The following is a 27,666-nucleotide window of genomic DNA, read 5'->3' as shown; positions in this document are numbered from 1 at the left end:
GCCGGTGATGGGGAATATTTCAGCAGCATTGCTGAGCTGAGGGTTTCATTGTGCAGCTTAGGACTGCTTAAAATATGAATGTAGCAGCAGGAAATGTGAGTTTGTACAGTATTTGTGCAAGAGGACAGATCTACCCCAGACCTCCCTTTCCACGTAGCTCCCAGCTGTTCAGAGCTGCTCAGCACGTTGGGATTTACTGTGGAGCTCTTCTGAAACCGCAGCCCCGGGTTGAGCGTCGGAATATTTGATCCGTGACTACCCTAAAAACTCAGCTCTGGGCACTTTGCCTGGGGACACCCAGTGAATCAACAGCAAATCTGGAATAAAATCCAGTTTATGTTTTGTTTTGTCCCCACCGTCCCCCTTCTTTGAACTCCACGAAGATATACAGCACCTTGTATTTGTCTGTGAGGTATTGCTGAGACATGCACTGGGTATGTTTTAGGAACTGGTAAAACAGTTGATATACAGAATCGAAAAATAAAACAAAAAGCTACCTTACAGGGAAACTCAGCTGTTTAATTCAAAGTGTAAACATATATATGTCTGTTTCTTGACCTACTTGATTTTCTAAATGTTAACAACTGCTTTGAAGTGTTCTTTTTGATGGGATGCAGACCTCTTGAAATTTTTATGAGAAGCATCTTTTAAGTTCTGTAACAAGAATTTTATTCCTATCTATCTATGACATTTAATTATTGTGATGCGGCACCCAGCAACAAGCAGTTGTTGCAATCTGTCGTACCTCTTTATTGGGAGGTTTAAATTTTTAAGGTTAAAATAGTGTGTCAGCCCACCATTCATAACCACAGCAGGGTAAAAGCTTCCCTAGCATGACTGTAACATAGTTCAGGCACAAATCCAGTGTGAGAGATATCTTAATTATCTAAAAAGAATTACATGAAAAGACAGAAAGAAGCAAGTGTTCATGCATGCTGGCTTGTAAAACTCACAATAATTTTTTGGTTGGTTTTCTTTATTTAAGTACACGCTTTGTATTTTTGACATCAGTACATGGAGAGCTCTCTTAGATGAAGAGGGAAAAAAAAAAAAAAGCAGATGTCAGTTTTCCATTGATACCTGTGGCAGCATCGTGACCAAATCTTGAATGATGTGTCTCCAGTGCAGTCTCCATGACTCGGAACCGCTGTCCTGCCCCGGTAGTGCCCTTGCTGGCGGCGCGCAGGGTGCTGGGGAGAGCTGTGCGTTGCACTCCAGGAGTCCATGGCTTCAGAGAAGGGTTTTGGTCTTGACCCTAACCCGAATACTGGATATAAGGTATAAATTATTCTTGAGCATGAGCTGTAGCACCTAGAGAGAGTCCTCAGGGCCAGGCTTGCCAAGCAGCAGAGAGGGGATACTCCGCTTCTGGGATCTCTTCTGCTGTAACAGAGGCCAGGTTGCTACAGGAAGGAAGATCAGGCTTTTAAGGAGAAACAACTGAACCCTGAAAGGTTTTTATTGTATCGAAGCTAACTGACTTCTTGTCTATATCTTCATTGCACTATCAGATCTGCCCTTCTGGCAGTCATACGAAAGGTCACCCCAATGTTAATAGGGGTTACCGGGATGTATTGCGGGTTGGCTTTGGGGAGCTGGGATTCCCTGCTTTGCACTGGCCCAGGCGTGCCCAGGCCCTCAACTGAGCCTGTTAGCCTTGAACTTTAGAGCCTGGTGGCAAACTGAGCTCTTCTACCAAAGGCTCTTGGTTTGATCCTGGCCAGGTCGTTTCTGTCATCTCTTGATTTCCTTGGGAATTTAAAACCTGCTTTTTCAAAGGTCTTTAGGTATCTTTTTGTTTGCACACGTAACATAAACAATACTGTTGCCTGGCTCAAATGAGATGTTCTCAAGGACTGCGAGATGATTAGGTGTTGAAATAATACAGGTCATATAGATATCTTCTGTAACAAAAAGAAATAAGTGGGGATTTTATTCCTAGTCACACAAAAAGTCAATATCTAAACCATATTTTCTTATTTTTTTAATAATTTGTCAAAATTTCAGTGAACTTGCTCTTCTCCCTTCCCCCCTGTTTTTCCAGGAAGAAGCTGAAACTTTTCTAACCAGCTTTGATAAGGATAGAATAGAGTAGAATAGAAAACATTATTTCAGTTGGAAGGAAAATGATCTAAGAATTAGATCCTGGTCATCAAGGTGAATACTGAAGTTCAAAGCAGCAAAACCGAAGAGTAGTTGAGCTTTAAGCTGTGATTTTGCTTTTTCTGAGTGAGTTCTTTCATTTCTGAACTTAGTCAAGAGTTGAAGCCATTCTAGAAGCTTTAGAAATGCTGATCCTGAAAGATACTTATTGATAACCATTGCAAAGATCTCTTTTAATATCCTTGAGGGAACCACAAAGCAATCTCATAAGCCAAAAGTACAATAAGTTGCTTGTTTTTTCACAGCATTTCCCTGATGTGTCAGTGATGAGCTGTCCATGCTCGCAGCCTGAGCTTAAAAATTCATGAAATATGAATAGAGGCATTGTAATGTAGAACTAAATATATTCCCAAACTTTGAAGATAAAACTGGAGAAAGTTACTTCTGTGCATTAGCTGTTCCCATAGTGGAAGAAAATTTTAAGGCTGGAGATAAAGAGTTCACTCCTTGATGTTAAATACTTGCCTAAATTACTGTCAAAAATGAATCCGGAGAGAGCAGACAATGTGCCATCAGCTTCTTAATATTAGCTTCTGGGAGAAAAAAAAAAAATCTATTTTTTTGCAAGTGCTTACTCATTTCGCAAGATGAGATTGGGCCTTGCATGGCCAATAAACTGCATGTAGGGAGGATTTTCGTGCTGTTGGTGCCCCTTGTAGCGCCGGCTGTAGAGCGTTACTGGGGGCAGTGGGTGGGCAGGAGCTCTGCGGGCAACAAGGCCGCCGGCTGCCAGGCGGGTTCCAATGGCCCTTCCCGAGCTGTTGCAGCAGGCCAGGGTATGCTCCAGGGCTCCTGCGGAAGCCCTTGGCACTTCATGGGGCAGATTCTCATACGGAGAAGACACCAGTGTGAAAAACAAAGAGCCTGTAGGCAATATGGAGGCTTGAATTCACCTGACCTGATGGGGAAGGACTTTCTCGGAGGTGGTTCTGGGCAGCAAGGGAAGAAAATTGAAGCTGAATAATCAGGAATTCTCAAAAGCCTGAGACAAGAAGGAAAGAATGGCAGCTCCTGATAAGCACCGCTTGAAGCCTGAAAACAAAGAAGAAACCCAATTGCCCTAATAATACTCCAGCAAGAACTTTAAAATTTTGAGGAAACATCTCATGGCTTTACAATGAACCCTTGTGGGTTTTTTCTCTTGCGGATCATGGTTTTCTTACGAGGATTCAAAGTCCCAGAAAGGCTAATTTACGCACTTCAAGCAAACGTATCTAGGAAGACCCAAACATCTGCTTTTTTACGGTGGTGTTTACAAGGCTGGAAATGTAGATGTTTGGATGTCCCCAGGTGGTTGCGGGGCACCCCAGCAGCACCCTGACTCACTGCCAGCCCGGGGGAGTGGGTGGGAGAGGACGGAGCTGCAGTGGCTCCAGTAGGGAGCAAGAAACCAGTTCTTTCTGCCTGGTTTACGTCTACCAGAATGTGAAGAGAGTCTGCCCCAGGTGCGCCATGGTATCATACTGCCATCGTGTACTTCCAAAGCGACCGGGGTGAGATAAAAATAACTTGGTTTCCAGAAGTTGTATTTTTAATTTTTCTTGTCACTGGCAGCTAGTGTTTGCTGTATTTTAAGGAGCAGAGATTTTAGCTAAAGGATTAGTATGTCATTAATCAATCCATTGAATATTCATGATTTAGGGGATTTCCCCCCCCCCCAGAAGAAATAATTATTTTGGCTAGCACTCGAAAAGGGTGTATGTGCTGTTGGTAGAACTTCACTGTATTGGGCAAAAATAGAATTTTTCCATTAGACATGCAAACTGATCTTTTCTCCCTGATACTGATAAGTATCCTTTAGTTCTTTTTCTCTATTTAGCAACAATTTTTCATGCTTTTTGTGTAGAAATGTAATGAAAGTGGGGAAAAAATGAGGAAAAAAACCCCAAACCAAGCAACCCAAACACTGCAGCGGAGGTTGAGCTACCCCTTGTTGAAGCCCTGGTTTGGAGAGGTGGGGTCTTGAAAAACCTTTTCACATTTATATCAAACTACCATTTTATATTTGTTATTCAAATCTTGTTCGGTCTCGCAGTGGTGCAGAGTTCAAATGAAATACTGGTTGTGGAGCGTCTGGGGGGCTGTTCTCAAGATTTTCACCACAAAGCATGACCTTTTCTGGTCTCCTGCAGCCACATCCTGGTGGTGTGCGTCCTCAACAGACTTTTTGGTCCTTACTGGTTTTTGTTATCTGCAGTATGCTGCTTTCTCCCATGTCAGGTATCCATTGGTAGATAATATTGCAGCTCTTGATGACACGGATAGCATTAGGTTATTTGGAAATACGATACAGTTACACAGAATGGTGGAGGTTGGAAGGGACCTCTGGAGATCATCCAGGCCAACTCCCTGCCAGAGCAGGGTCACCCAGAGCAGGTCCCACAGGAACGTGTCCGGGAGGATTTGGAATGTCTCCAGAGACAGAGACTCCACCACCTCTCTGGGCAGCCTGTGCCAGGGCTCTGCCACCCTCACCGCAAAGAAGTTCCTCCTCATGGTTAGGTGGAACTTCCTATGCTCAAGTTTGTGCCCGTTACCTCTTGTCCTGTCCCCGGGCACCACTGAAAAGAGCCTGGCCCCATCCTCCTGACACCCACCCTTCAAGTATTTATAAGCGTTGGTACTGTTGAGTCTAAATAAATAGAGTTGGTCAAGTCTCATGTAGAGCAACGCAGTGGTTGTTGCTCAGGTCACACTAAAGGGCACATAATACTGCTCACTGCAGGGGGGTTGGACTAGATGACCTTTAAAGGTCCCTTCCAACCCAACACATTCTATGATTCGGTAATGGTTGGTGCTAATTCTTTGGGGTTGGGGCTCTAGTAGTTTCTAAAATCTTGATCATAGGGCTAGAAAGGATTGTAGAACAACTGAGCAAAACTGAAAAAACTTCCTCTGAGTAAAAGAAATGAAGGGAAAATTGTTGCTGCTGTAAGAGTAGCACAGTGGAAGGAGTTCTGTGGAACATGCAGACCAGTTCAGGAGAGAGGAGTCAGTTTTTTAGCGGGTGCCCTTTCTCTGCCCCCTGAAAGGCCACCACTGATTCAAAGCAGGAGTTCTGCCCTGTGAGGCCAGGAGCAGAAAACCTTTCTCCTCTGCAATGGTGATGTTTTGCAGCTGGGTTGGTGAACTTCCCAGGTGATGGCCGTTTGTTGTCAGCTCCTGGAGCTTCAAAGTCTGTTCTGTTTAGTTCCTCTCTTTATAGAAAGAAAAGCAGCAGCAGCAGCAACAACAACAGATATGTGGGAAGGTTTTTGAAGTTAATCCTCCTGCACAGGGCAGGGGGGCTGTATCGCTAGCTGTTGGATGTGTGCGTATTTCCCACACAGAATATAATTATGTTTTTTCCTACAGGTTTTTGGACATGTTTATTTTATCCTGGGATGCTGTCCTTTTGGGGACCACGGGCTCTTGCAGAGGGTAGGTGGGACTGCACACAGCAACACAAGGCGGGTCGTGGTTTCCTCCCTCCCTCCCTGCGTTCTTGGGGACTTGGTTCTGCTCCTTTCTTGGGAGGAAGGGGGCAAAAAATACTCTCCTTGTCCTTCAGCAAGGAGCTGCTTCGAACTCTTGCATTCGCTTTTTTTTTTTTGTTTTAAGATACTAAGGGGTTTTTTTCGCATTAGAGTCATATTATGTAATGTCCGTGTGACAAATTTCCTTAAATCTAACATTTTACAACCAGTGTTTTATAATTAAAATAGATCTTGCTGTTTCCGTGTAGCGCCACAAGGCCGACTTCAGTGGGAGCACGGTGTAGAGAAGGACTAGCAGGAATGGGTCTTTAGCCGAGACTGTTTTAAAATAAGTAGTAGGTAATTTTCTATTTTCACAAATATTCCTGCTCCTGATAGTCTGGGGCCATGTGGCTGCCCTTTTTGATAAACATCTCCGCAAAGTTGTGTGGGTTTGGGGTTGTGGTTTTTTTGTTTTGTTTTGTTTTTTAAGTGCTTTTATTGATAGAGGAAAAAAAAAAAAGATCTTGGTTGACAGCTCTGGAAACAAAACTCTGCTGTTTATCCTGTGCCACAACACCCCCAAAGAAGCACCAAACCTGCGGGTGTCAGGATGAGCTTCCCCTCAGTGCCAGCAAAAAAGCTTTTCCTGGCTTTCAGGAATTTGTAAGGTAGTCCTAGCTTCATGTCACCGAAATCATTCACAGCTTTACCTTCTTCGTGGAATAATGAACCTGAGCGCGGGTGATGGACTGACCACGTCGTTCCGGGGTCTGACTATGCGTTCTGTGCCTGTCTCCCTTCGTCGGGGTTGTAGCAGGGTCCTGGCTCTGAGTGTAGAAACCATAAAAGGTTTCACGTGCAGCTGGTACTAAATTAAAACTCCAAATCCTTTAAAGCAATTCTAGAATTGTTTCCATGGCATTGGCTTTTTTTCTCTTTGTTTCTTTTTTATTAATTATGGCTTGAAGGTGAAAGGGGAGATATTCTTACCTCTCGAAAAGTTGCCTCGTAGGATACAATGATTCAACATTGTTTGAATTTCTAGTCTTGCTTTCAGGTCGTCTTTCTGAAAAGCAGGGTTGAGGCGTGGCAAATGGATGGAAGCTCCAAATTAGGTGGGTTTTACTCCTCGCCGATGGAGCAGTCTGGCTTGAAAAGTTTGGGTTTGAATTTTAGTTCATTGAGTTCAAAGAACCGCGCATCAACCTTCAGGGCGGTGAAACTTTACGTGAGAATTAATAGAAAATGTTAATAGAAGGGTAGGACACCCGACAGAGACCCGCCCCGGCGGGGGGGGCCGAGCCGGGCAGCGGCGCCCCACGGGCTCCCCCCGCCCCATCACCGTGGAGCCTCCAGCCCGGGATTTCCCGGCAGCCGGACCGCGGCGGTGCCGCTCTCCGCAGGCGCGGAGCGGTGTGCGGAGCCCCTCTTTGCCGCATCCTCCCGGCCCCGTACGCCGGAGAGGGGCGGGAGCCCGCCCCCTGCTCCCCCCCACCCCCGCCATCCCCATCCTCCATCCCCGCCCCGGTGCAGCGAGGCGGCGGGAGCGGCGGGGCATGCCCCGTCCGCGCAACGCAGGAACGGCCCCGCGTTCCCCCCCCATTCCGCGGCCGGCGGAGGAGGAGGAGGAGGCGGCGGAGCTGCCGCAGGGCTCGCCGGCCCCGCAGGCGAGGCGCGGCCGCGCCGCGCGGGGTATGAAGTTGCGCCGGCAGCGGAGCGGGGCGGGCGGCCCCGGTGGTGGCGGCGGCGGCGTCTCCTCGGCGGGGCCGTAGCTCGGCGCTTTCTCCTCGCCAGAGCCCCTCCGCTCCCCGCCGCGGCGAGGCCGGGGCCGCGCTGGGGCTCCGTGCGGCGGCGTGGGATGCGGGCGCAGCGGCTGGCACCTGCCGGCCGGTTCCACTAGCCCCTGCGGGCGACCCGGCGGCGGCTGGCGGTGCCCCTCGGGAAGTTTGATGGCTTCTTTGAGGAGAGTCAAAGTCCTGCTGGTGTTAAACTTGATCGCGGTGGCTGGCTTTGTCCTCTTCCTGGCCAAGTGCAGACCCATCACGGCCAAGAGCGGCGACTCCTTCCATGACATCCATCCCAGGGCAGAAGTGGCCAACTTGACAGCCCACGGCATCAGCTCCATCCAGGATGCGGTGCTGAAGAGACTCTCCCTCCTAGAAGATATAGTCTACAGGCAGCTGAACGGTAGGAATAGTTCTTTTGCTCTTAATGCCTTTTGAGTAGGGTCGTGGGTGGGGAGTTGAGGCAAAGAGCGGGTGCACAGCTTGCTTGAAGTTTGCATGACAGGATGTGCTTTTTCCTGTATTACTGTGCAAACAGAGTCTCAACGGATGGAGTCAATTTAAGTATCTGATTTCCAGGTTCCGTTTGTGTTAAAGCTCAGACTGGTACCTTGCACAGGATGGGAGGAAAGCATAATAACACAACGTTGCCTTTCAAGTTTACAGTACTGGTCAGGGAATTACGGTGTCACGATTTCCGCATCAAATGAGAGCGGGGTGTTCAGTGGGAAATACGGCTTGGAGCAGCACGCTGGATATTGATTGAGGGAATGGCTTTTACTTCTACGGAGTTGGTTTTTTGGAAGGGAGTTTTGAAACGGTTCAAGTATGTTCCATCATCTGAGTGCAGAAGGTCAGAATATAAAATGCACTTTCTCTACTAAGTTAAGCAAACTATTCAGTATTTCCTATGGCTCAGCATTGACAGCTGCTAATTAAAATCTCAAGTAATGCTTCTCTTTATAGCGTAGTGAAGGGATTTCTATTAAAATCTCACCAGGTTCAGTAGTTCTGAGATGTAGAAAGGGAGTTTTAAAGCTGCAGTGTGGGATAGAGAAACATGTTGTAAGGATCTGAGAAATCTAGGTGAGGTATCTAATTAAAACACTGACTGTGGAAGCTAATTTTTTTGAAAATTGTTCCCCATAGATTCCCAACTGGGAATGTAATCTCAATCAAGAGTCTCATTTATTGCTTCCAATCTCCGTAGCTTTAACAACTGCAAGTTTTTGTGTTGCAGAGATAGCAGAGTTAATGTTTTTGGCAATGTCAGTGTGATTCCCTCCCTGAGTATTGAATATGAAGCTAATGCACGATTCTGTGCCATGGTGAACCTAAAGCCGGCGTGGGCTGTGTCTCCGTACTGAATCTGAGCTTTTGCTCATCACCATTCTGCTCCGAGGATGTGAGGCAGGTGTAGGAATACAACAGACCTTTCCTGGTGCCTAAGAGTTGTCACACCATGCCCTCCCCGAAGCACAAGCACGGACCGAGACATGAGAAGCACTCAGCCGAGTAGGAAAGTGTTATTTGTATTGCTACTTTACACACTTGCACGAAAAACCTGCCTAGCACCACAAGGTTTGGAGGAGCACTGTTGGGTGACAAACAAGGTGAAACAATAACAAGGAATAAAGCAGAAAGCTGGGTGTCATTTACAACCAAACTGTGAAACCGGCTGCTTCTGGGTATTGCTAGGGCAGAAGTTTCCAGGATGATTTAGGCACCTATTTAAAAATGGGTAATAGCTGCAGTTCAAGACAGGGGACCTCATACAAGGACCTTGGTAGTGGACGAGTAATTGTGATGCCATCTACCATTCCTGCAAATACGGAGGGAGAGCTGAAATCATAAGTTATTACCCTCCTTCTGTGGAGATTAAAGTGGGACTCCCTGCTCCGATGTGCTCTGGGGGCTGCTGTGGGATCTGGCTGGTGCTTGTAAGGGGAGCTGTGAGCGTAAGGAGGGCTCCGAGTGTGCTGTCTCCTCTCTAGGCTGCTGTGGGCACCGGGAGCACGGTTTCGGTGTAGTGCTGGAGAGCAGTCAGGCACCTACGGACCAGAGGAGGCAGAGATGTAATAGATACGTTGCCCGTGTCACAGACGTTTTCTTGGGGCAGGCAGAAAGCTGAGCGCAGAGATGTGACATCTTGTCTGGCCTCTGCATACTGGGGTGATTTATAGCAACGCTGACGAGTCTGGCTGAAAAAATAGCTCTGGCATAGCGCTTATGTAACTTTGGGTCAGGTATATATTTGGTACCAGTGATTTTTAGAAAAGTACGATGTGTTCTGTTCCCTGATCACGGTCTATGTGCTGTGCTTCAGCAAGGCATGGGTTTAGAGCAAGATGTGGGGGACCGGGTGAACCCCCATCACCACCCACAGGGGCTGAAAGGCAACAGCCAAGGGCGCTGAGACAGCCCATAGCCCTGCGGGCGCAGAGGCAGCTGGGCTGGCTGCCCTGCCAGGAGTTTTCTGTGCCCAAATCACCGTTCATACCTAAAGCTGAAATCCTAGTTGCCTGCTTGAAGTATGCAAATACGAGCTCACTTCTCTTTTTTTTGCTTTTAGGATAGGGAAGTTGGCTGCTGGCGAGAAGTGCCTAACAAAACCCGCCATATGCTCTTAGACAAGCTCCCTGCAAAGCGCACCCACCGAGAGAGTTCTTTCTCTTGCGTAAGGTTGTGTTTTAAGTCTGAACTGTGGTTTAGCATGTACGAAATGTTAGAATATGGTGCAGCATGTGGAAAGGCTGCACCTCAGGGAGCATCGGGAGCCGTTTGGCAAAAGAGAGGAACTAAAACACAGTTTGGGTGCAATCAGCTGTGGGTTTTTTTCTGCATTATAGGACTTGGCTGGATTTCAGTGGGAGTTGAAGCCATCTTTAAAAAACCGAATCTCTTAAAAAAAACTCCATTCTGTAAAGATCAAATGAGCAATCTGATCATACCACTGCTGTGTTTTTGTGTTTTGAATCATATAGTGTAAAGCATATTGGAAATAACAGCTCTCTCTGGGATGGCAACCCTTATTTTGTATGTATGTATATTTATTTATTTCTGTAAATGCCGGCCGTAAAAACAAGCTAAACAACACTGCCTCGGGTCTGCTAAAGGAACAATTTTAAACAATCATTCCTTTTGAATCACATTTCTCTGCAGCACCATTCAGGAAATAACACCAAGCCCCCTCTTATTCCTCTTTGTGCAAGCAGAGCTGTCCCAAACATTGCCCAATCTGCCTCCTCCGGTGCCTCCTCCCTTTCCAGGTGATGCACCTGCAGTGTTTTCCAGCCACTGTTAGCCGGCGCTGCAGTTGCACCAAGTTACATCATGTCAGCCGTGGGACGCTTGTTTCAGACGGTGGTTGAAAGAGTGCCTTGGGGATGCTGAGCCGGACTGGGGAGTCACCGCGGCAGACGTGGCCTGCCTTAGTTTTCTCCTCGTTGTAATTCATAAAGTATCTGTGAGAAGACTTGGGTTTGTCCAAATGTGTCTGTTCAGGCTTCTTTTGGCCTACAACTGATTGAGAACTGTACGTGTGCTTTGTTCTTTCTAAAAGCTTATTATTGCTCCTTAGTTCATTGCATGAGTCTTGTGGGTTTTACTTTCTGCTTTTCTGTTGCTTTTTGCTGGTCTCTAATTGAATGGCTCCCACCGTCACAAAGTAGTACCGGGGTGCCCTTTGAAACGGAGGGCTTTGTATGTGCACGCACTTATCTGAGAATTCAGAGGGTTTTTAATTTCTATAGTCACTTTTATGGATGGAATTTTCTTGTTCAGCAGTTGTTCAGAGAAAGCTAATGAAGGCCTGGAAGGTACGTGTGTGTTTTACTCTGGGTATTAACTACAACTTGTCTTTTTGATCCGAACCTAATTTTTTGTGTGCTGACATTTACATAAGCAAAAATTGTGGTCCAGATTATCTCCAACTTTTATGGAGATTCACACAAATGAACTTTTCAGGTGGGTCTGTGTTTACAAAGAGAGGGTTTCTGTGCTTATGTGACAAATGAGTTAGCTGGTGAGGAGCTGGAGTGAATAAAGGCTTGCAAGAGAGCGTTGGGCTTCTGCTGTAACTGTGGGCTTCCTGTGCAGCGCTGGGCAAACTCTTCGATTTACTGAACCCTTTCCCTCTGGAGGAGTTTCAGAAATTGTGCATTTGTAGGATCCTGAGACAGCAAAGGTGGGCCAGCTTTTTCACATTGTAGTGGCGTATAGGATGAGTGACGAGACCTGAGGAAGGCCGCAGTTTGCCTCGTGAAAGAGCGTACAAAGATTTTGCTCGCTATGAGACCCCTCTCAATGGGATGGGTCCCGTGTCCATTGCATGGTGAGAAGCTGCTCATCTCCCCTCCTACAAGCAACAGCCTTGGGGCAGTTGCCCAGGTAGTTTTTGTCTGACTGTGTTTCTTCTTTCTTGAACTCGTGCATTACCCTCCTCCACTTCCCATTATCCTCTTGAAGTTGTCCTTGATATCCCACCCTGGGAAAGGGCTATGTCCTCGGCAGCGCGGCATGTGTTCACCCCCTCCCCAGGAGGCTGGATAAGGCTGGTGCATGCCCTCTGCAGTGCCTCCCCAAGGTAGGAGCAGTGCCAGTTCCAGTCTCTAAAGGGGCTCCAGGAAAGCTGGGGAGGCAGTCTTTATCAGGGAGTGGAGCAATAGGATGAGAGGGAACAGTTTTAAACTGGAAGAGGGGAGATTTAGGTAAGATATTAGGGAGAAATTCTTGGCTGTGAGGGTGGTGAGCCCCTGGCCCAGGTTGCCCAGAGAAGCTGTGGCTGCCCCATCCCTGGAGGGGTTCAAGGCCAGGTTGGACGGGGCTTGGAGCAACCTGGGCTGGTGGGAGGTGTCCCTGCCCAGGGCAGGGGGTGGCACTGGGTGGTCTTTAAGGTCCCTTCCAACTCAAAGCTTTCTATGATTCGAAGTGTTGGGAGGTTGGTCATCAGCTGCTGAGACACCAAGAGGCTGGTGGGATGTACTAGGGTCCATAAGCAGGATTCCTTTCATGTACAGAGTGCTGGGGCTCCACCAGTGTTGAGTATTCATCCCAGGTGGGAGGAAAGAGTCTGGATCTGTTTTTGTGAGTTGGTTTTTGTCCCTGTCCTTCTGAGTCTGATCCTGCGCAAAAGTGGGCAGTCGCCTATTCTGAACCTGGTTCACCAGAAGCTCTTTAAGTCAATATATAAATAGTTTAGTAATTAAATAGGGCTGCTAATTGGAGAATAAGAAGTGCAGGAGGGAGAGCACTCTAAATAAACCCTTGGTTTGCATGTGGGGAAGCCACCATCCGTATCTACCATAGCTGGGCGCCTTGAGTAAATATCAGCAGAACAGTTCTGTGGTCAATGGAACCTGCCACCCAGCCGCCTCCCAGGTGTGCTGGGGTAAACGCCTCTATGTCTACTGGTGAGTGTTCAGCAGAGGGCTGGTCTTGGATTAAAACCTCCAAGGAGCACGAAGGCTATAAACTCCCTCTCTCGTGCTTTTTGGCTGATACACAGCAGCAGCTGAATGGAGGAAGCGCTCAGCTGCCTGGCAGCCAAGGAGACAGGGATGATGCGGCGGCTTCTGAGCAGCGTGGAACAAAAATTAAAAAATTCTGTACTTCAAGCTATGTATTAGTAAGACAGAAAACACTGTGAAAGGGCACCGCTGACTCATCCTAAGATCTTCTTTTGAATTTTGTTTTGTAACCTCACAACAGATGATGTGTATGATCAGGGAGGATAGAAGCTATTTGCAAGTTTTTGTAAATGAGAGGCCGGTGCCGAAGAACCGCTGAGGCTGGCCAGGAAACGAGTGAGCAGAGAGGGGTTTTCCTTCACGCTAAAGAAGTGCGCAGAGAGTAAACTGCTGCTTTACCAAATGTTAAAAGTTGAAGAGGAACTTTAAATTCCTCAGTGATTAAATCGGCCTATGTTCACTTTTTAAACAAGCTTGCATCTGTGCTTTTGCACATGGAATTATTTGCACATGCTGAGATATGAACAAGTGCATGCCAGCAGCCTCCCTGCATACAGATTGTGCTCTCCTCTGCTTATCCAATTAGGAAATTAACTTTGTGAGGGTGGCATATGGACATTGAGGCCGATACTGAAACACAGCCTTTTACATGGTCTTGCTATTCCCCTTGTAAAGTGGCACTTAATTAACTTAAAACACTTTAGAGATATGTGGAGTTACTTGCCATAAGGATAAGATAATGCTTATCTTCTATAACACTTATCATCCTCTAAGTACATTACAAACTTAGCTAACTACTGAGTATAAAATTTCTATATGTAAATAAGGCAGATTAAAAGCGGTTCTATCAGCCATTTAGTGGTACGTTATAGCATTACACCCACGGACTAGTAGTATTAAGAGTTTAACAGGTAAGTAATATATTAACTAAAATGCTAAGAAACTCTCTGATTAAGATAAACAACTGAATGTAAATAATAGTAGGGAATAGTAGGGATAGTAGGGAAATGCTGTTTGTAGGCAGCAGGGCCCAAACTTTAATCGCGTTGATGAAATAAAATAGCTCTTTATACAAGCACAGCCTCACTGGGTGAAATCCTTTGATCTAAGAAACGATGATGTGGAGATAAAGTGATGCGCCGTGGGGACATGGCTGCTGTATTGACTGATGGTTATCACACAGGATCGGAGATGCTGTTTCCCTGTCTGCCCCACAGCCATGACATTTTTGAAGTAGAAACCAACTGTGTTGTTTTGTATGGTCTTATATAGCTACTTGCACCTTTAATATTTATTATATATTTATTATATACCTAACAGATTTGGTTGCTGTATTCCCCGTTAGGAATAATGCAAATTATCCAAATTCAGTACGTGGCTTTAGACGTTCTCAGCCTAAACTTCCTAACTGCCGGAGAGCGATCTGCATAGGCTCGAGACACCTGAGAGCTGTTGTCTGTAAATTATTCTGATCAGGTTCATGGAAATTGGGTCTGATACCGATCAAAGAAAGAACATACGAAATACGTCTTGGAGAAATAATAGAGTTAAAAGATGAGGCTTCATATAGTCATTTAGGAAGTATCTGGAAGCTCAGACGTTAACGTGACATTTAGTTTACAACCCGGCTGACTGGGAACTGATAGATAATTTTTGTTTTCGATAGTTGTTTGGCATCATCATCCGAATATTCACTGTCATTGGCAACGAATGAGTAATAAGCCGCTAACACATTTATCATGCAGAGGCAACACAGGATTCATGAGACGCAACAACAATGTCTAGAAAATAGTGACAACGTTGGTATTTTATTCTTGCATATTAATTTGGGTCTGCCTGAATGGAGAAACAGAACCTTATCTCGATGGTAAAACTTCAAGAGGTACGTTAGATTTACACTGCCAAATTAGTTAGGCAGCTTTTAGGAATATTTTTCTAAGGATAAAAAAAATTGCTGTAATTCTGTGAATTACAGTATTATTTCCAAGCCTCAGTGACTGGATCGGTGGTGTACTATTGTGTCTCCAGTGAGAGACATTTGGAATGGAATGCATTTGGCAAAACATAGGCATCTAGTGACATTTCAGTGCCCGAAGGCATCCTGCCTGGTGCCCAGCTGCCACTCCAGAAGGGCACGACTCGGCCGGCGGTGGAGTGTCACATCTGCTGGGCTTGCGCCGCATCTTGGATACCCCGAGGCCTTTTGAACGGCAGCAGGCGCTGCTGAGACGACAGTCCCACACTTGCCGTCTTGGAGATCTTCCTCTTTGATCGGCAAGGACAGACAGACAAAGTTGGCTTTAGGCACATGCTCTCAGTGTGCTTGGATTTTGGGGAGTCCTTCTGGTCTGCCCTTGGCCACCATCTTCCCCCATCACTTCTCTCCTGGCAGAGAGCGCACGCATTTCTAATAAGAAAATGCGGGATGCGGCCCGTGAGCGAATCTGCCTGTTAATAAGGCATAGCACAAAAGAAAATAGAAGTGAGCCTTCTCGGGTAATTAAAAAGGTTTTACTCATTTTATGATTTATGCCACTAATCTTTATCTAACACTGAACAATCTGGTCCAGATGTTATGGTGGGCTGGCAGGCTGCCAGTCCCCAGCTCCGACAGATACGCCCGAATCCCGGGGTAGGCGAGGACATTCTGCATGTTGCAATATTAAACTTAAAAGGGAGATTTTATTTCTTTTTAAGATGTCCTTATTGAAGCCTGCAAAGGGCTGTTCAAACTGAATACGCGTAGTATTGACCCTACCATGACTCAACAGCAGTGATTCAACTTAAGTAATGTATCCTAGCGGTACAATATTATTTTTCCTAAACAGTTTTGGGAGTACAAGCAACCATATTTTCTAGCCCCCAATCCCCATGGTCAGATTTCTTCAAGAGATTGTTGAATGCTTTACATCTTATTGCTACAAGCGTAGCTAGTTCTGCCTATAAATCTAATAGCTATCGACCCACATTCTGAGATTCGCTGATGGTTATCTAAAAATAATGCGGTAATGATGCAATGAGAGCCCTACGTAAAACGTTACGTGGAAGGAGAGCGCGATGCTAAGCCTCGCGCTGCTCTCCTTGAGCCAATTACACACCCTGCTTCTGACGGAGGCTTATGGCTTTGATGCTTAGGTTGGTGGGGAGATGCGAAGTTATCTGAAAAAGAAAGATAATTCCCTAAAATTAGGAATGAATTGGATAAAAGTCACGGTTTGCCTTTTCCTTCTTAAAAACCTGATGCTCCGCACTGGCATGCCTCTTGCTGTGTAATGGCACCGGTTCCTCTGATTGTGCCCTCCCAGGGGTTCGCTCCCTGGGGGTCGCTCTGATACCCGGTACCCACAGACAGCGATGCTAAAGGCCACCTGCCATATGACAGCGCTTGTTCGCTCCTGGAACGGGAAGTACCTACGGCTTCACAGGGTCTGTAATATGGGAGTAATAGGATGACTCTTGGTAAATGGATTTTTTTAAAAATAGGGATCTTCCTAGGTTGTCTGACCCAGGCTGTTGTGTGAGAGCACCGCTCTTCCCGCTGATAGGGAAAATGAAAGATCTCTTAAAAGCCGGGGCTGTGTCATACGTAGTAAATCACCACTCCTTACTGCACAGCTGGCGTGCCTTGTCGCACCTGATTACTTAACTTTAGCACAGTAAAACCAGCTGTGTGATGTGGCAGCACTTGATGCCGAGGAAGGAAGGGGAATCCTTGGTTCCTCTTCTCTTTAGTACCCTCAGCTTACGTGTGAGTGGAAACATCTTGTGTTCCTTCCCACAGTTTGAAGTGGGATTGCTCAGTGCTTGCACTTCTGTGGGGTCTGGTAGGGATGGGCTCCGGGTGGGAACGCAGAAGGGCCGGGCTCTGGGCCCTGCTGTTTGCCACCCCTGGGCCCTGGAGCATCCTTAGCCTCCCTGACCCACCACCCGAACGGGATACAGGATTTTCTTTTCTCCCATCTCCTGTATGTAACAGTAGGGACTTTTTGCGTTTGTGGGCAACGGAAATCCAAATTGCTTTTCCTTGGCATGTCTAAGTGCTGCTGAGATACAGAAAGTGGAAAACCATTACGAGAGGAAAATCAACAGTGGATTAACAGATACCAGCAGTGCCTTGGCTGAGATATTTTCGGTGTTTCTTCAAGCTGCAGAGAGCACGAGAGGGTCAAGCAGGGTCTCCTACCTGATGGTCGTCAGAATTTATTTAACCTGTGTTTTAATTGTCATTTGCTCGTGTAGTATTTCAGGCAGTGTAACGGCCCGCTATGGTTGTGCACGTTCTCAGGGCATAAGGGTAAAATGAGAAGGTTAATTTTAAAATGAAACAATTAGAATCTTTCTGGGTCTTTGCTTACATTCCACTTTAAATTAAATCATGAGAGCACTCGTGTTTGCACCAAATTACTACAAATTCTTCTAAAACAATTGCTTGATCATACTCTAAAAACATAAAGCAAGGGGGGGAAGTGTAAAGCCATTTAATGATATTTCAAAGCTTGTGTATATTCCGTTATTTGGTTTAAAATAATTTTTGTTGACCTTTGTGTGTTTTTAGTGTGTACCACCTTTAGTGAAGTGCGCTGGGACTCTGAAAGCTTTCAGTAGGCTGGAACATAAAACCCCTGTTCTGCTAGACTTCATTTCAGTCTTTCTTATTTGCACTGACAAGACAATAATAGTAATAACCATTACACTTGTCTAAACCTGTAGTCAAGGCTGGGGCCATGTTGTACTTTGCCCTTTGCTAAGTGTAGACCAGATGCCATAATGTGGAATTTCAGTTTGCTTGAAGTTGTTATTCGTGTAATCAGGAGGGGCTGGTGTCACCATTAAGGGCACCAGGAATTCAGTAGACGGCGTTAGGTCTCCGTTTTTCCTCCAGCTTCTTGTGTGATGCTGGACAAGTCACTTGCAATGATACTAGAAAAAAATATACTAGTTATGGGTTCGATTCCTTCGTGTATTATTGAGTGAATGTCTCAAGGGCAGAAAGTGATAAAGAGGTTCGTATGTGGGGAAATGGTATGAGAACAAAGAAACGGTGGCGGGCGTGAAAGGCCGAGAGCCCTAGGGCTGTTCAGCTGGAGAGGAGCAGACTGAGAGGGATCTCATCAATGCTCAGCAATAGCCAAAGGGCGGGGGGCAAGAGGATGGGGCCAGGCTCTTCTCAGTGGTGCCTGGGGACAGGACAAGGGGCAACGGGCACAAACTGGAACACAGGAAATTCCATCTCAACATGAGGAGGAAGTTCTTTCCTGTGAGGGTGTCAGAGCCCTGGCACAGGCTGCCCAGAGAGGTGGTGGAGTCTCCGTCTCTGGAGACATTCCAAACCTGCCTGGATGCGTTCCTGTGCCACCTGCTCTGGGTGACCCTGCTCTGGCAGGGGGTTGGACCAGATGATCCCCAGAGGTCCCTTCCAACCCCTGCCATTCTGTGTTTTTGAAAATATTTGTAACTAAAAGGTAGGAACGGAAAAAGTGAGACAGATTAGGAGGGATATTTGCCTCACTTCTGCTTCCTTGCTGTAACAAACGACTGGAATGTAGCCTTAATTAAGTGATTACCACTCGCTCACATTATGACCCTGCCCGATGGCCCTGGCTGGTTCATGTCCCATGTATTTGGTGCTATAAACCAGGGAGAAACAGGCCATTCCCAAGCCACTTATCTTTTAGTGAGATAAATCATGCAATAGAACAAGGCAGAAGATGGGGGGAGAATTAGACCTAATGTTGTGTTAATTCCCTGTGGCTTTTGGATTTAAAGCTCATGTTGGTTTAAATCTGTATTAATTATATGTCGGCTAGGTTGAAGGAAGGATGTGTAAGAAAAGGAAATAATGGAGCAGGAAGATGTGTGAGCCAAGCTGGAGAGAGGAAGGACTACAGTAGCGGTGGGAGCAGAAGGCAGTGGTGGGGTTTCATCCCGGAGCGACCTGCTGAGCCACGTCTGGCAGCCGGAGGGTCTCCATGGGCATTGAGGGCTGGGGAGGGGACAGACAGCAGCTCCTGTCTGCACTTCCTCGGGGTTGCTGCCTCCAGAAACTTCTCTTGCCCCCGTGGGTTATGGGAGACGGCTTCAACATTTGGTTCAAAATTAGGAAAATGTCCACCATGCACCAGTTCATGAAGGGACCCGCAGTGGGACCCTGGTTGCGGGAAGGTGGGGGGGACCAGAAGTCCGAGTTTGGAGGAGCAGATGCTGGTGGTGGGGCAGGTGCCCTTTGGATGAGGCTGATTTGATTGACTGTGGGCCATGCCCAAAGGGACAGAGCTGGTTTTTAAGCTCTGCAGGTGGAGGTCAGAAAAAAAGCGGCAGAGTCTGGAGAAATAAATGAATAATTAACCTAATGGGCCAGGGATGGGTGAGCTGCTTTCTCCAACGTGAAGGGGGATGGTTCAGCTGCGGTGCTGTTTGATTAGTGTTTGTGGCATGAAGGGACAGCGTGACAGCTAGATCATGCAGATGATTTATGGGCACGCAGACAGCTTTCATTTAGAAATCTGCCCCTGCCAGGAGTGTCTAAAGGTAGTTACCGGCTTTTACAATGTCTTACATGGAAGGTGTTACCGGGGTCAGGTCATATTGACTTCAGTTGTCTTTGGATCAAGCGCTGAATCGATAAGTGACTTTCTGGGGGAGTTTAATAGCTGTTCTGCACAGACGTAAAAGGGGTTAGACAGTAAAATGGGATTTTACACTTTTATCAGTCTTTTCTCAGGAAGTTGCTCAACTTCCAAATACTAATTAATGCTATGTTCCTTCCACAAATTTTCCTCCCTACTGATGCCGCCTGTTTGATCCTGTAGGACAGCATCAGACCTTGCAAATCAGAGCTGGCTGCCAAGCTGCAATGGGGGGAGGGGCAATGAACAGAAAGGAATAAAACTTCGTCGTCACATCCCAATTTGAGGCATCTGGCGTAGTTTATGCTTTTTGTGCAGCTGTTTGGAAAATCCTGGAATTCCCTTGAATGTCCAGCTCCAATTAAAATTACCAGAACTGTATATCCTGAAATACCCAGCTGCAATTACAATTACTGGAACTGAATAACCAAAGAGAGTAATTTACTCCAAAGCTGCACACCCAGGTGTGGGCATCTCTGGTAGCAGCTTATTCTGATGCTGCCCAGCCTTTCCCGTCATGAGACACTGCTTTAATTTGTTTAGAATTTTCCTGATTAGGCTGAAATGGTCAGATATTGTCAAGCTCATGTTTATCTTTAGTTCCCAGCAAACTGGTCCAGATGTTTTTGGAAAGGATGTACGAGAAAAACACGTACCATTGTTCCCATGGAGGGTCAGAGGGAAAAGGAGTGGAGGGACTGACCAGGCAGCCCCGAAGAAATGGGGTTGAGAAACCTCAGGAGCAGAGAAGGGGGGAAGTTGAGGAGGCTGACATGGGTGGGCAAGATGGAAATTGGTGAGGAGGGAGGACATGGGACAAGGTGTCCAGGCGGGGAGCAGTGGCCCTGGGGGAGTGGGGGTCCTGGGGGCGTCTCTGGTTTGCTACAGGAAAGCTTGAATGCAGCACGGTGGCTTGGAGGTTTTGTTACTAGTGGTGGAAAAACAGCCGTCTGCAAAAGAAGTGTTATTTTCAACTTGATATTTTACATAACTGAGGCGTAACTAAAAAGATAGGTTACTTCCAGAAACCTGAATGCCAAGTGTGGTTATTGGGAATTTTTTGCTGGTTTGATGATTAAACTGTTGGCCTTGTAAGAGCATTCAGAAGATGTGTGGGTATGAAACCAGGGCAGGTATTATTAGCTGTGTAAAGCAAAACAATACAGTCACTGTGGAAAAATTACAGCTTTTGTGCTGAAGCAGGTATTTAACCTTTGTTTTTACAACTCCAGAAATGAAGCAGTTTGTTCCTTAATGTAGGCTGTGTGCTGACTGGATTTTCACATCTGAATGTATGAAATGCTGGGCTATTAAAATCTGTTTTAACGATCGCTTTTCCCATAACTCCTAATATTTGCCATTTACTAATTATGATGTGCCTAAGTAGTTCTCATTTGTAGTAGGTATTTTAAATGCTGCAGCTGTCCTGGTTTCAAGCGAACTGCCGGTGACTCTTTTTTTATGTTTGAGAATTGAGTAGTATCAGTGATTTTTGCAGGTTGGCATTAAGCGCTCACCTCGTACTGTTCTTCATTAGAAGGTTTTTGATATACAGGTCCCCAGTGGAAGGAGAAAAAGTTGGGCTCGGCAGAGGAGCAGCTGGAGAACACATCTGTTTTCAGCGAGCATCGGTTTGTGGTGTAAACTCGTGCTGAGTCAGCAGGGGCAGACCCGGGGGTGGTTGCGGTGAAGCACTGATTTGGGAGTTCTGCTCTATTTGTCTTTTTTAAAATTTTATTTTATTTTTTAATTCTTAGGATTTTCCAGCAGATTTACGGTAGGGGAAATGCAGCTGTTTGAAAGGCAGCAGCTTTGCAAGCTTCCCAAGCGGTTGTGGGGAAGGAGGCGTCAGGCTGGTTTTTTCCTGGTCCGTTTTGCTGCTGCAAGGGCCAACGTGATGGGACCTTGTGAACTAGTTTAAGGCCCCGCGGATGTTATTGAGGCCGTCGACCTTATGGTCTGATGGACCTCCCTGCAAAACAGAGAGATGAGAAGGCAGGAAAAGTGATACTGAAAAAGAAGAGCTTGGGAAGGCTGAGTTAGGAAGCAGGAGCAGTACTTGATGGAAAAAGGGAAGTACGCAACCCAGAACAATTTAGATGCTCGGCAAGCAAGGAAAAGCCTGTTAACTCCTGTCTGTCCTCCTTGCTTTTCGTTTTACCTTGAATTTTACCTGTCGGGGCTTTTTTTTTGTACTTTTTTTCTTAATCCCATTTCTCAATCACCTTCACCAGAGGCGACTCCAGCTGTGACTTGGCAGCTGCTACTGTCTTCTCCAGCTTGTGCTGCCAAGGATCCCAGTTGATTGTAGGGCTTAAGGCACAGTGCTGTCTATTTTCTGTATTTCTTGCTACTGTAAAATGTTACATATTAATATTAATAATGCTCTTTCTAAATTCAGAAGCCTATTGCAATTATGTATTTTTTTTTAAACCTCAGTCTTTGGCAGGTATGTCCTGGCAGTAATCACGGCTAATGAGCATGTCCCAGGGTCTGGGCAGCACTTTAGGATTACATGTAGTGGTCAGTACTCAAGTCTGGAACCAAATCCTTAAACTCTTAAGGAAGCTTGAATGTAAGTGAAAGCTTTAATTACAGTCTTTTCACTTCACATCCTGTGAAATAATTCCTTCTGACTTGGAAGACGAGAGCATGGTGCCAGGGGTACGCGGTGCTGCGGCTCCTTCTCGTGCTGAACGCTGCCAGCCAGCAACAGCTCCTCCTGTGCAGACCTGATGTGGTAACACATTTACTGAGCTTATTTCTTCCTTCTTAGCCATAGGCTGCCTTTCCGCTGTCTAGACGGCAAAACGCTGCTGCTGTTAGAGGCAGCATCAGACCAGCCTCTATCTCTCTCTTTCCTCCAGAAGTTCAAAAAAAAAAAAAAAAGGATATTTTTATACTTTTCCTTTTTTGCCTGTTCCTTCCTTTGCATTTCTCACACCTCCATGCTGAGCCTTGGCTTAAAACCTTAAGAGTTGACACTCAAGAAGTTGGGGGGAAAAGAAAAAAAAAAAAAAAAAAGAGCCGATCTGGGAGTCTTCTGACTGGATCAATGGAGCAAAAGAAGAGGCTGAAGTTGCACAATTGTGAGTTAGGAGAACTTTGCTGAACGTGCTGTGTCAGGGTCTTGTACCATGCGATTATCTTCAGAGGTGCATAAGGCAAATGCTTTTCCAGTCTTAGGAAATTCCTTTACACTTGAATTTTAAAATGCTGATTTTTTTTTTTTTAAACAAAATTGCTGATGGAGCATTCAAGTAATAATGAAATTCTTGTGGTTCGTTTTCTTTGACTCATTTTGGGGATGTTATTAGATAACGCCTTTCAGTATTTGCCTTCTGTGAGCGCTGGAATTTCTTTTCATGCCTTTAAGTTGCATTTTCTGCAGCCTGCGTGCTCAGTCCTGCTCACCGGAGCTGCAGCCTGCAGGGGCCCGGGGTGCTCAGCTCCCCCCAGGGTGGGCCCTTGCGTGTTCAGTGATTTAGGCTGAAATGAGAAGCAGCTGCTTGGTTCAGTTGCCATGAAGGTTTTCTGTGTGTCTGGCTGGGGACAGCTCAAACCGCTGATAAAACCCCGTAGCCTAGCCCGTCCGGATTGTAAATTCTTCCGATGAGTGGATCCTGCCTGCATCCCGTCATGGTGGGTGGGTTGGGAAAAACCTAAGGAATGTGCTTTCATCATTTCGGGTGCACGCTGCGTTCTTTCCAGGGGCTTCAGCAGGGTTAGGATCAGGCTCGTCTTATGTGCTTTGTTAATTGGCAGTACGAATCGGAAGGCTCTGTGTTAGGTTGAAGAAATCAAAAGGTAGGGCCTAATTTTCAGGCTGAAATTGGTATGAGCTGGGCTTCTCTCGCATCGGTCCCTTGAGCTTTTACAGTCCAATTTGAGAGGGTTTTTTTTCTTTTCTTCCTTTTTTTCCCCCCTTGCTAGGTCACAAAGACCCTTTGTATTTCATTTGCATTGTGTTATCTGTTGGGGACTTAGGCTTGTAGCTATGTACCGAATTCAGAACTAATTGTATAGCAGATACCTTGCAAGTTTTCATTCATTTTTCATGTTTCGGGGTTTTTTTGACAAGTAAATACCATTTCATATTTATATCCATGCCAGGAATAAGTCAAATTAGTCTGAAATTAGCCTTTGCTCTTACAATGCTTTGCACATTCCTAATGTTAAGGAGATAAGGAAGGAGATGAGCAAACCTGCTTTGAAGAGGAGCTGATTTCCATAGCAGGCAGAGTGACCTACTTAAAGGGAGGGGGAGAGCGAGCAGAGTCGAAAATGGGCTCTTTATTTATTTATATAATTTTAAAGTATCTGCGTCAGTGCTTCCCCGGCTGAGCCCTCTCCTGACACTCACCTGGCAGAGGGTGGAAGAGCACAGAGCTGAAGAAACATTGTCCTTCAAGAGCCTCCTTTGTATTAAAAAGACTGGTGTTGGCGTTGCCGCTGGGGTGGAACTGTGCAGCGCAGTGCGGGGGCATTTGGTAGATGACAAGATTCAGACAGGGCTTTGGGGGAATGTTAATCGCACTTTAACATTTGTAGGAAATCGACTTCGTTGCTTCACTGAAGTGAGAAGGAGCAGTGTGCCTTGCTTTGAGGCTCTTGAGCATCATGCTCAAGAGCATGGGATGTTCAGGAACATCCTTGCGGAGAAGTGCCAGATGGTGCAGCAGATCCGGAGATCGCCCAGTAGCTGGGTTGGAGCAGCAGATGGACGGTGGGGGTTCATTTGCTGCTATTTTTACGCATTCCTCGTTTGATAGGCAGGAGACGCGTGGAGTCGTATGTATGTACATATGTGTCATCAAATGCACGCTGGCCGGGTGGGTTTGTGGCTTTTTTTCTTTACAGTGGACTCCCTTAGTAATAATATATGTCTGATTCAGGGCTGGTACCACCTTAGTAGGAGATCTACCTCTGCAAAAGAGCGCCGGTGTCTGGGAAGTCCAGTGCCGTCCGTGGGACTGCAGTAAGCAACACAAGCACGTGCAGATACATCGGTCTGTGGTATGGTGGTTTCCTTTGGTCTGAAGTCAGTGTAATGTGTGCCCCGATCAGAATGGGTCATACCGGCCATTGAAAGGCATGAGTTTATACAGTAAAAGCTGATTTATCGCTCACTGGGTTGCTGCAGGCTGGCTGTGCTGGTTTCTGGTCTGCAGGTTGTGTTAGTATCTTAACTCGATTTGCATCGTCTGCAAAATAATTTATATATCCAGGATCTGAGTTGGGCGCAGCTCATGCCTTGCAAGAAAGTGATGATCTGAGCTTTCTCATGCTCAGAAATTGATAGGTATTCTGCTCTTGCATTTAAAGTATTATGGTCTCCTGAGAGGCAGAAGGGGAGGACAGGCTGTTGGTCTGAGCTTCTGACTGAGATGGTCTTGTCTGAGGTGATCATCTTAACGGGTTTATGTAGAAGCTTCGTTCATTTAGTCAGAGAAGGTATTACAAAGTTCTCTTTGCTTGCCCTGCATAGTGATAAATATTTTGTAAGAACAATGTGTCTGGTTGTCTTTGCCTGAAATCGTTAATTCTTCCAATACCTGAGTGGAAGGAGATGAAATCTTGCCTGCCCTGTGGGTAGTTGCATTTCACTGGAGCCATATGTTGAGTCTGTGAAGCCCATTGGGAATTTGGCAGGATCTATGAACTAAGTTAAAAATTAAGAACTGACAAGTAGGTGAGAAAAGATCGCTCGCAGCTACCTCAGGGCATTAATGCTCCCATAACAACTTTGTTCTATGCAATTATTGTCCCCTGTTGCTTTTTTAACAGCATTTCTTTTTCTTTGAGTCAAAACTCGGCTCCTTTTAACTTCCGTTCTTCACTCAGAATAGTAAATTTGAGAAGCCTAGAGGAAGTCTTGTGGCCTGTTTTAAAAGTTTTATATGTTTTAAGTAATATATATAAACCAGAAGTTTATTGACCCATTGCAGAGAGGAAAGTATGTCAGGTCAAGCTGACAGAGTGATGGGGAGAACTGCTGCTCCACTGCCTAAAATATCACCTGGTTGTGTTGTTCCTCAGCCTTTCCCCCTGGGCTGCGCTGTGCTGGGACTTTGAGCAGCTTCTTAGTCCCTCGGTGGGTCTGGTGAGAGGTAGACTCTTAAATAAGTGATATGGAGGAGAATGTTTGTTGAGGCACTTGAATCAAATGCTTTATTGCAGTGGAAGCACGTTGCAAAGGATGTTTAGGTTCTCTGGGAAGCACTAACTCGCCTGTACGCAACCGAGTTGGGCACCGTGGCCAAGAAAAAGTGGTCACAGCAGCAACAGGAGAGTCAAGACGCCACAATCACACGCGTCTTACCCAGCAAGGGCTTGTGCCCCGTGGTTATGTGAGAGCGTGACCTCCAAACCTGGCCAAGCCAAGGGACCACCTTCCCCAGCGCTACCAGTAGCAGGGCTTTGGGGAAAGACCATGGCAGCCTTCCTTTGGTCTTTCAGCAAGCTGTAAACTTGCTACCCTGGTAACTTCTTAGGTGCTCCCGACTTCTGAGGAGGTGCGCTGAGTAACCGTATCTTGCTTTTTTCTTTTTATCATTCAGCACTGCAGAGTTCTTTCATGTCCTCTGAACTTAATTGTCTTTTTTTCCAAGGTGAGGAGTCCTAGTTTATTTAATTTCTCCTACATAAAAAGCATTTTTAAAATTTTTGATATCCTATTGCTTTGTGTTGCTGGATGTTTTTTATGCTCTTGTTTGTTTAACCGGAGCTGACTAGAGCTGCACCCAGTATTCTGGGTATGAAAAATAAGGAGGGAATACTTGGGCCAGACATTGGCAAAATGGCATCAATATTTGCAGAAAAGTGAAAGACATTCCTTTATATATAATCCCTAAACTATTTATGTTTAAAGTGGTCCAGTCCGCGGGTGGCTGGTTTCTCATACCCTGGACTGAATGACACTAATGCTTCAAATTCCTTCTCTTCCCACCCTCTCTCCTGCGGTGTCTTGGTACTGCAGAAGGCCAGACTGGAAGATGCCTTCAGTCTTCCATGTCTTTGGGCTGCTGAACACAGGTCTGTAGAGTCTTCGTGTATCAGAAAATAGAAGTGAGGTGCTTAAAGCTGAACCTGAAGTGGTGTGGACTCTCTAAGCCACTTGTGGAATATTAGACCATTAATTTTATTAGTATGAGGATTTGTGGAGTTCTTAAGAGGTGATGGTACCCCCCACCCCCAAGGATGTGTCTTACCTGTTGGAGGTTGTTGCCCTGTTTCTAGTGTCTGCAGACACTGGTTGCAGATGAATCTCTGAACGTGCGTGTTGGGGAGGTTAGTGGAGCTCTTGCTGTGCAGAATTTGGCAAGTCTGCACTCGTTCAGTCTCTGCTCTGCAGCTCTTCCTCTTGCGCAGTGATCCTTGCAGCTCAGCCTTTTCCAATCTCACTGGTGGACTCCCTTGTTAGTGCCAGAAACCAGTAAGGCTTTGATTTTCAATTTTTTTTTGGTAGCAGTTGTATTTAATGTATACGTCGATACGGTGCACTTCAGAGTTGCGTGTGCCAGTGCTGCGGAGTATAAACAGACCAAACTGAAATGTAAAACATAAGACACTTTACAGCGTAATTCTGTGTCACTAAAACAAGTCGTTTCCTCCTTTCAGAAGGATTTATTTCAATATAATATTTTCAAAAAACGACTTTAATTGGCTGAACTGTTGGAGAGCTAACAAGGCAATGCTTTCTTAGCCATTTTGTCATTTGATTGAATGATAAAACAGGTAACTTAAGTTTTAATAAAAATCTTATCTTTACAGAGCACTTGGAGAATTAAGTAATTCAGAAACATCAACTAATTAATTCTTGTATAGCCCTGTGTGGCCAGTTAGAGGGGGGTGTAAACTGAGGGGTGAGTGATATACACGAGTGAAGTCTCAGGACTGGATTCAGCAGCGGTCTCTCCCTCCCTTGGTGCTGGGACCAGTGCCTGTGCCCTCAGCCAAATGCGTCCACTTGGAGTCCGAGTGATTGACAGCCTCGGCGTGCTCATCTTCAGCTGCAGGTTGTCATCCTGAGTCCTGCCCTAGGGGACCTGAGCCCTTCCTTTGCTGTGCCTCGGTCAGGCAGGAGCCAGTCCCGGCCGGAGCAGTGGCAGGATTCGTGGTCGAGGATGCAGAGATAACACGCGCTGGTCACGGCTTGTAGCTTTTG

General features: G+C 46.1%; 1 protein-coding gene across 1 annotated transcript in view; it reads left to right on the top strand.

Moving 5' to 3' along the window:
• Positions 1-7,209: 7,209 nt before the first annotated feature.
• The window catches only part of GALNT17 (polypeptide N-acetylgalactosaminyltransferase 17), a 219,938-nt gene continuing 199,481 nt past the window's right edge, over positions 7,210-27,666 (top strand). Inside the window, exon 1 of the mRNA XM_054210227.1 lies at positions 7,210-7,808. Within this exon, the coding sequence (XP_054066202.1) occupies positions 7,571-7,808 (238 nt within the window). The 5' untranslated portion in view covers positions 7,210-7,570. The remainder of the gene's footprint in view (positions 7,809-27,666) is intronic.

Source organism: Rissa tridactyla, chromosome 7 (genome assembly GCF_028500815.1).
Source record: "Rissa tridactyla isolate bRisTri1 chromosome 7, bRisTri1.patW.cur.20221130, whole genome shotgun sequence".
In the NCBI taxonomy this organism is placed as follows: Eukaryota; Metazoa; Chordata; class Aves; order Charadriiformes; family Laridae; genus Rissa; species Rissa tridactyla.
The sequence above is the reverse complement of the archived record's forward strand: the minus strand, read 5'-3'. Positions and strand labels throughout refer to the sequence as shown.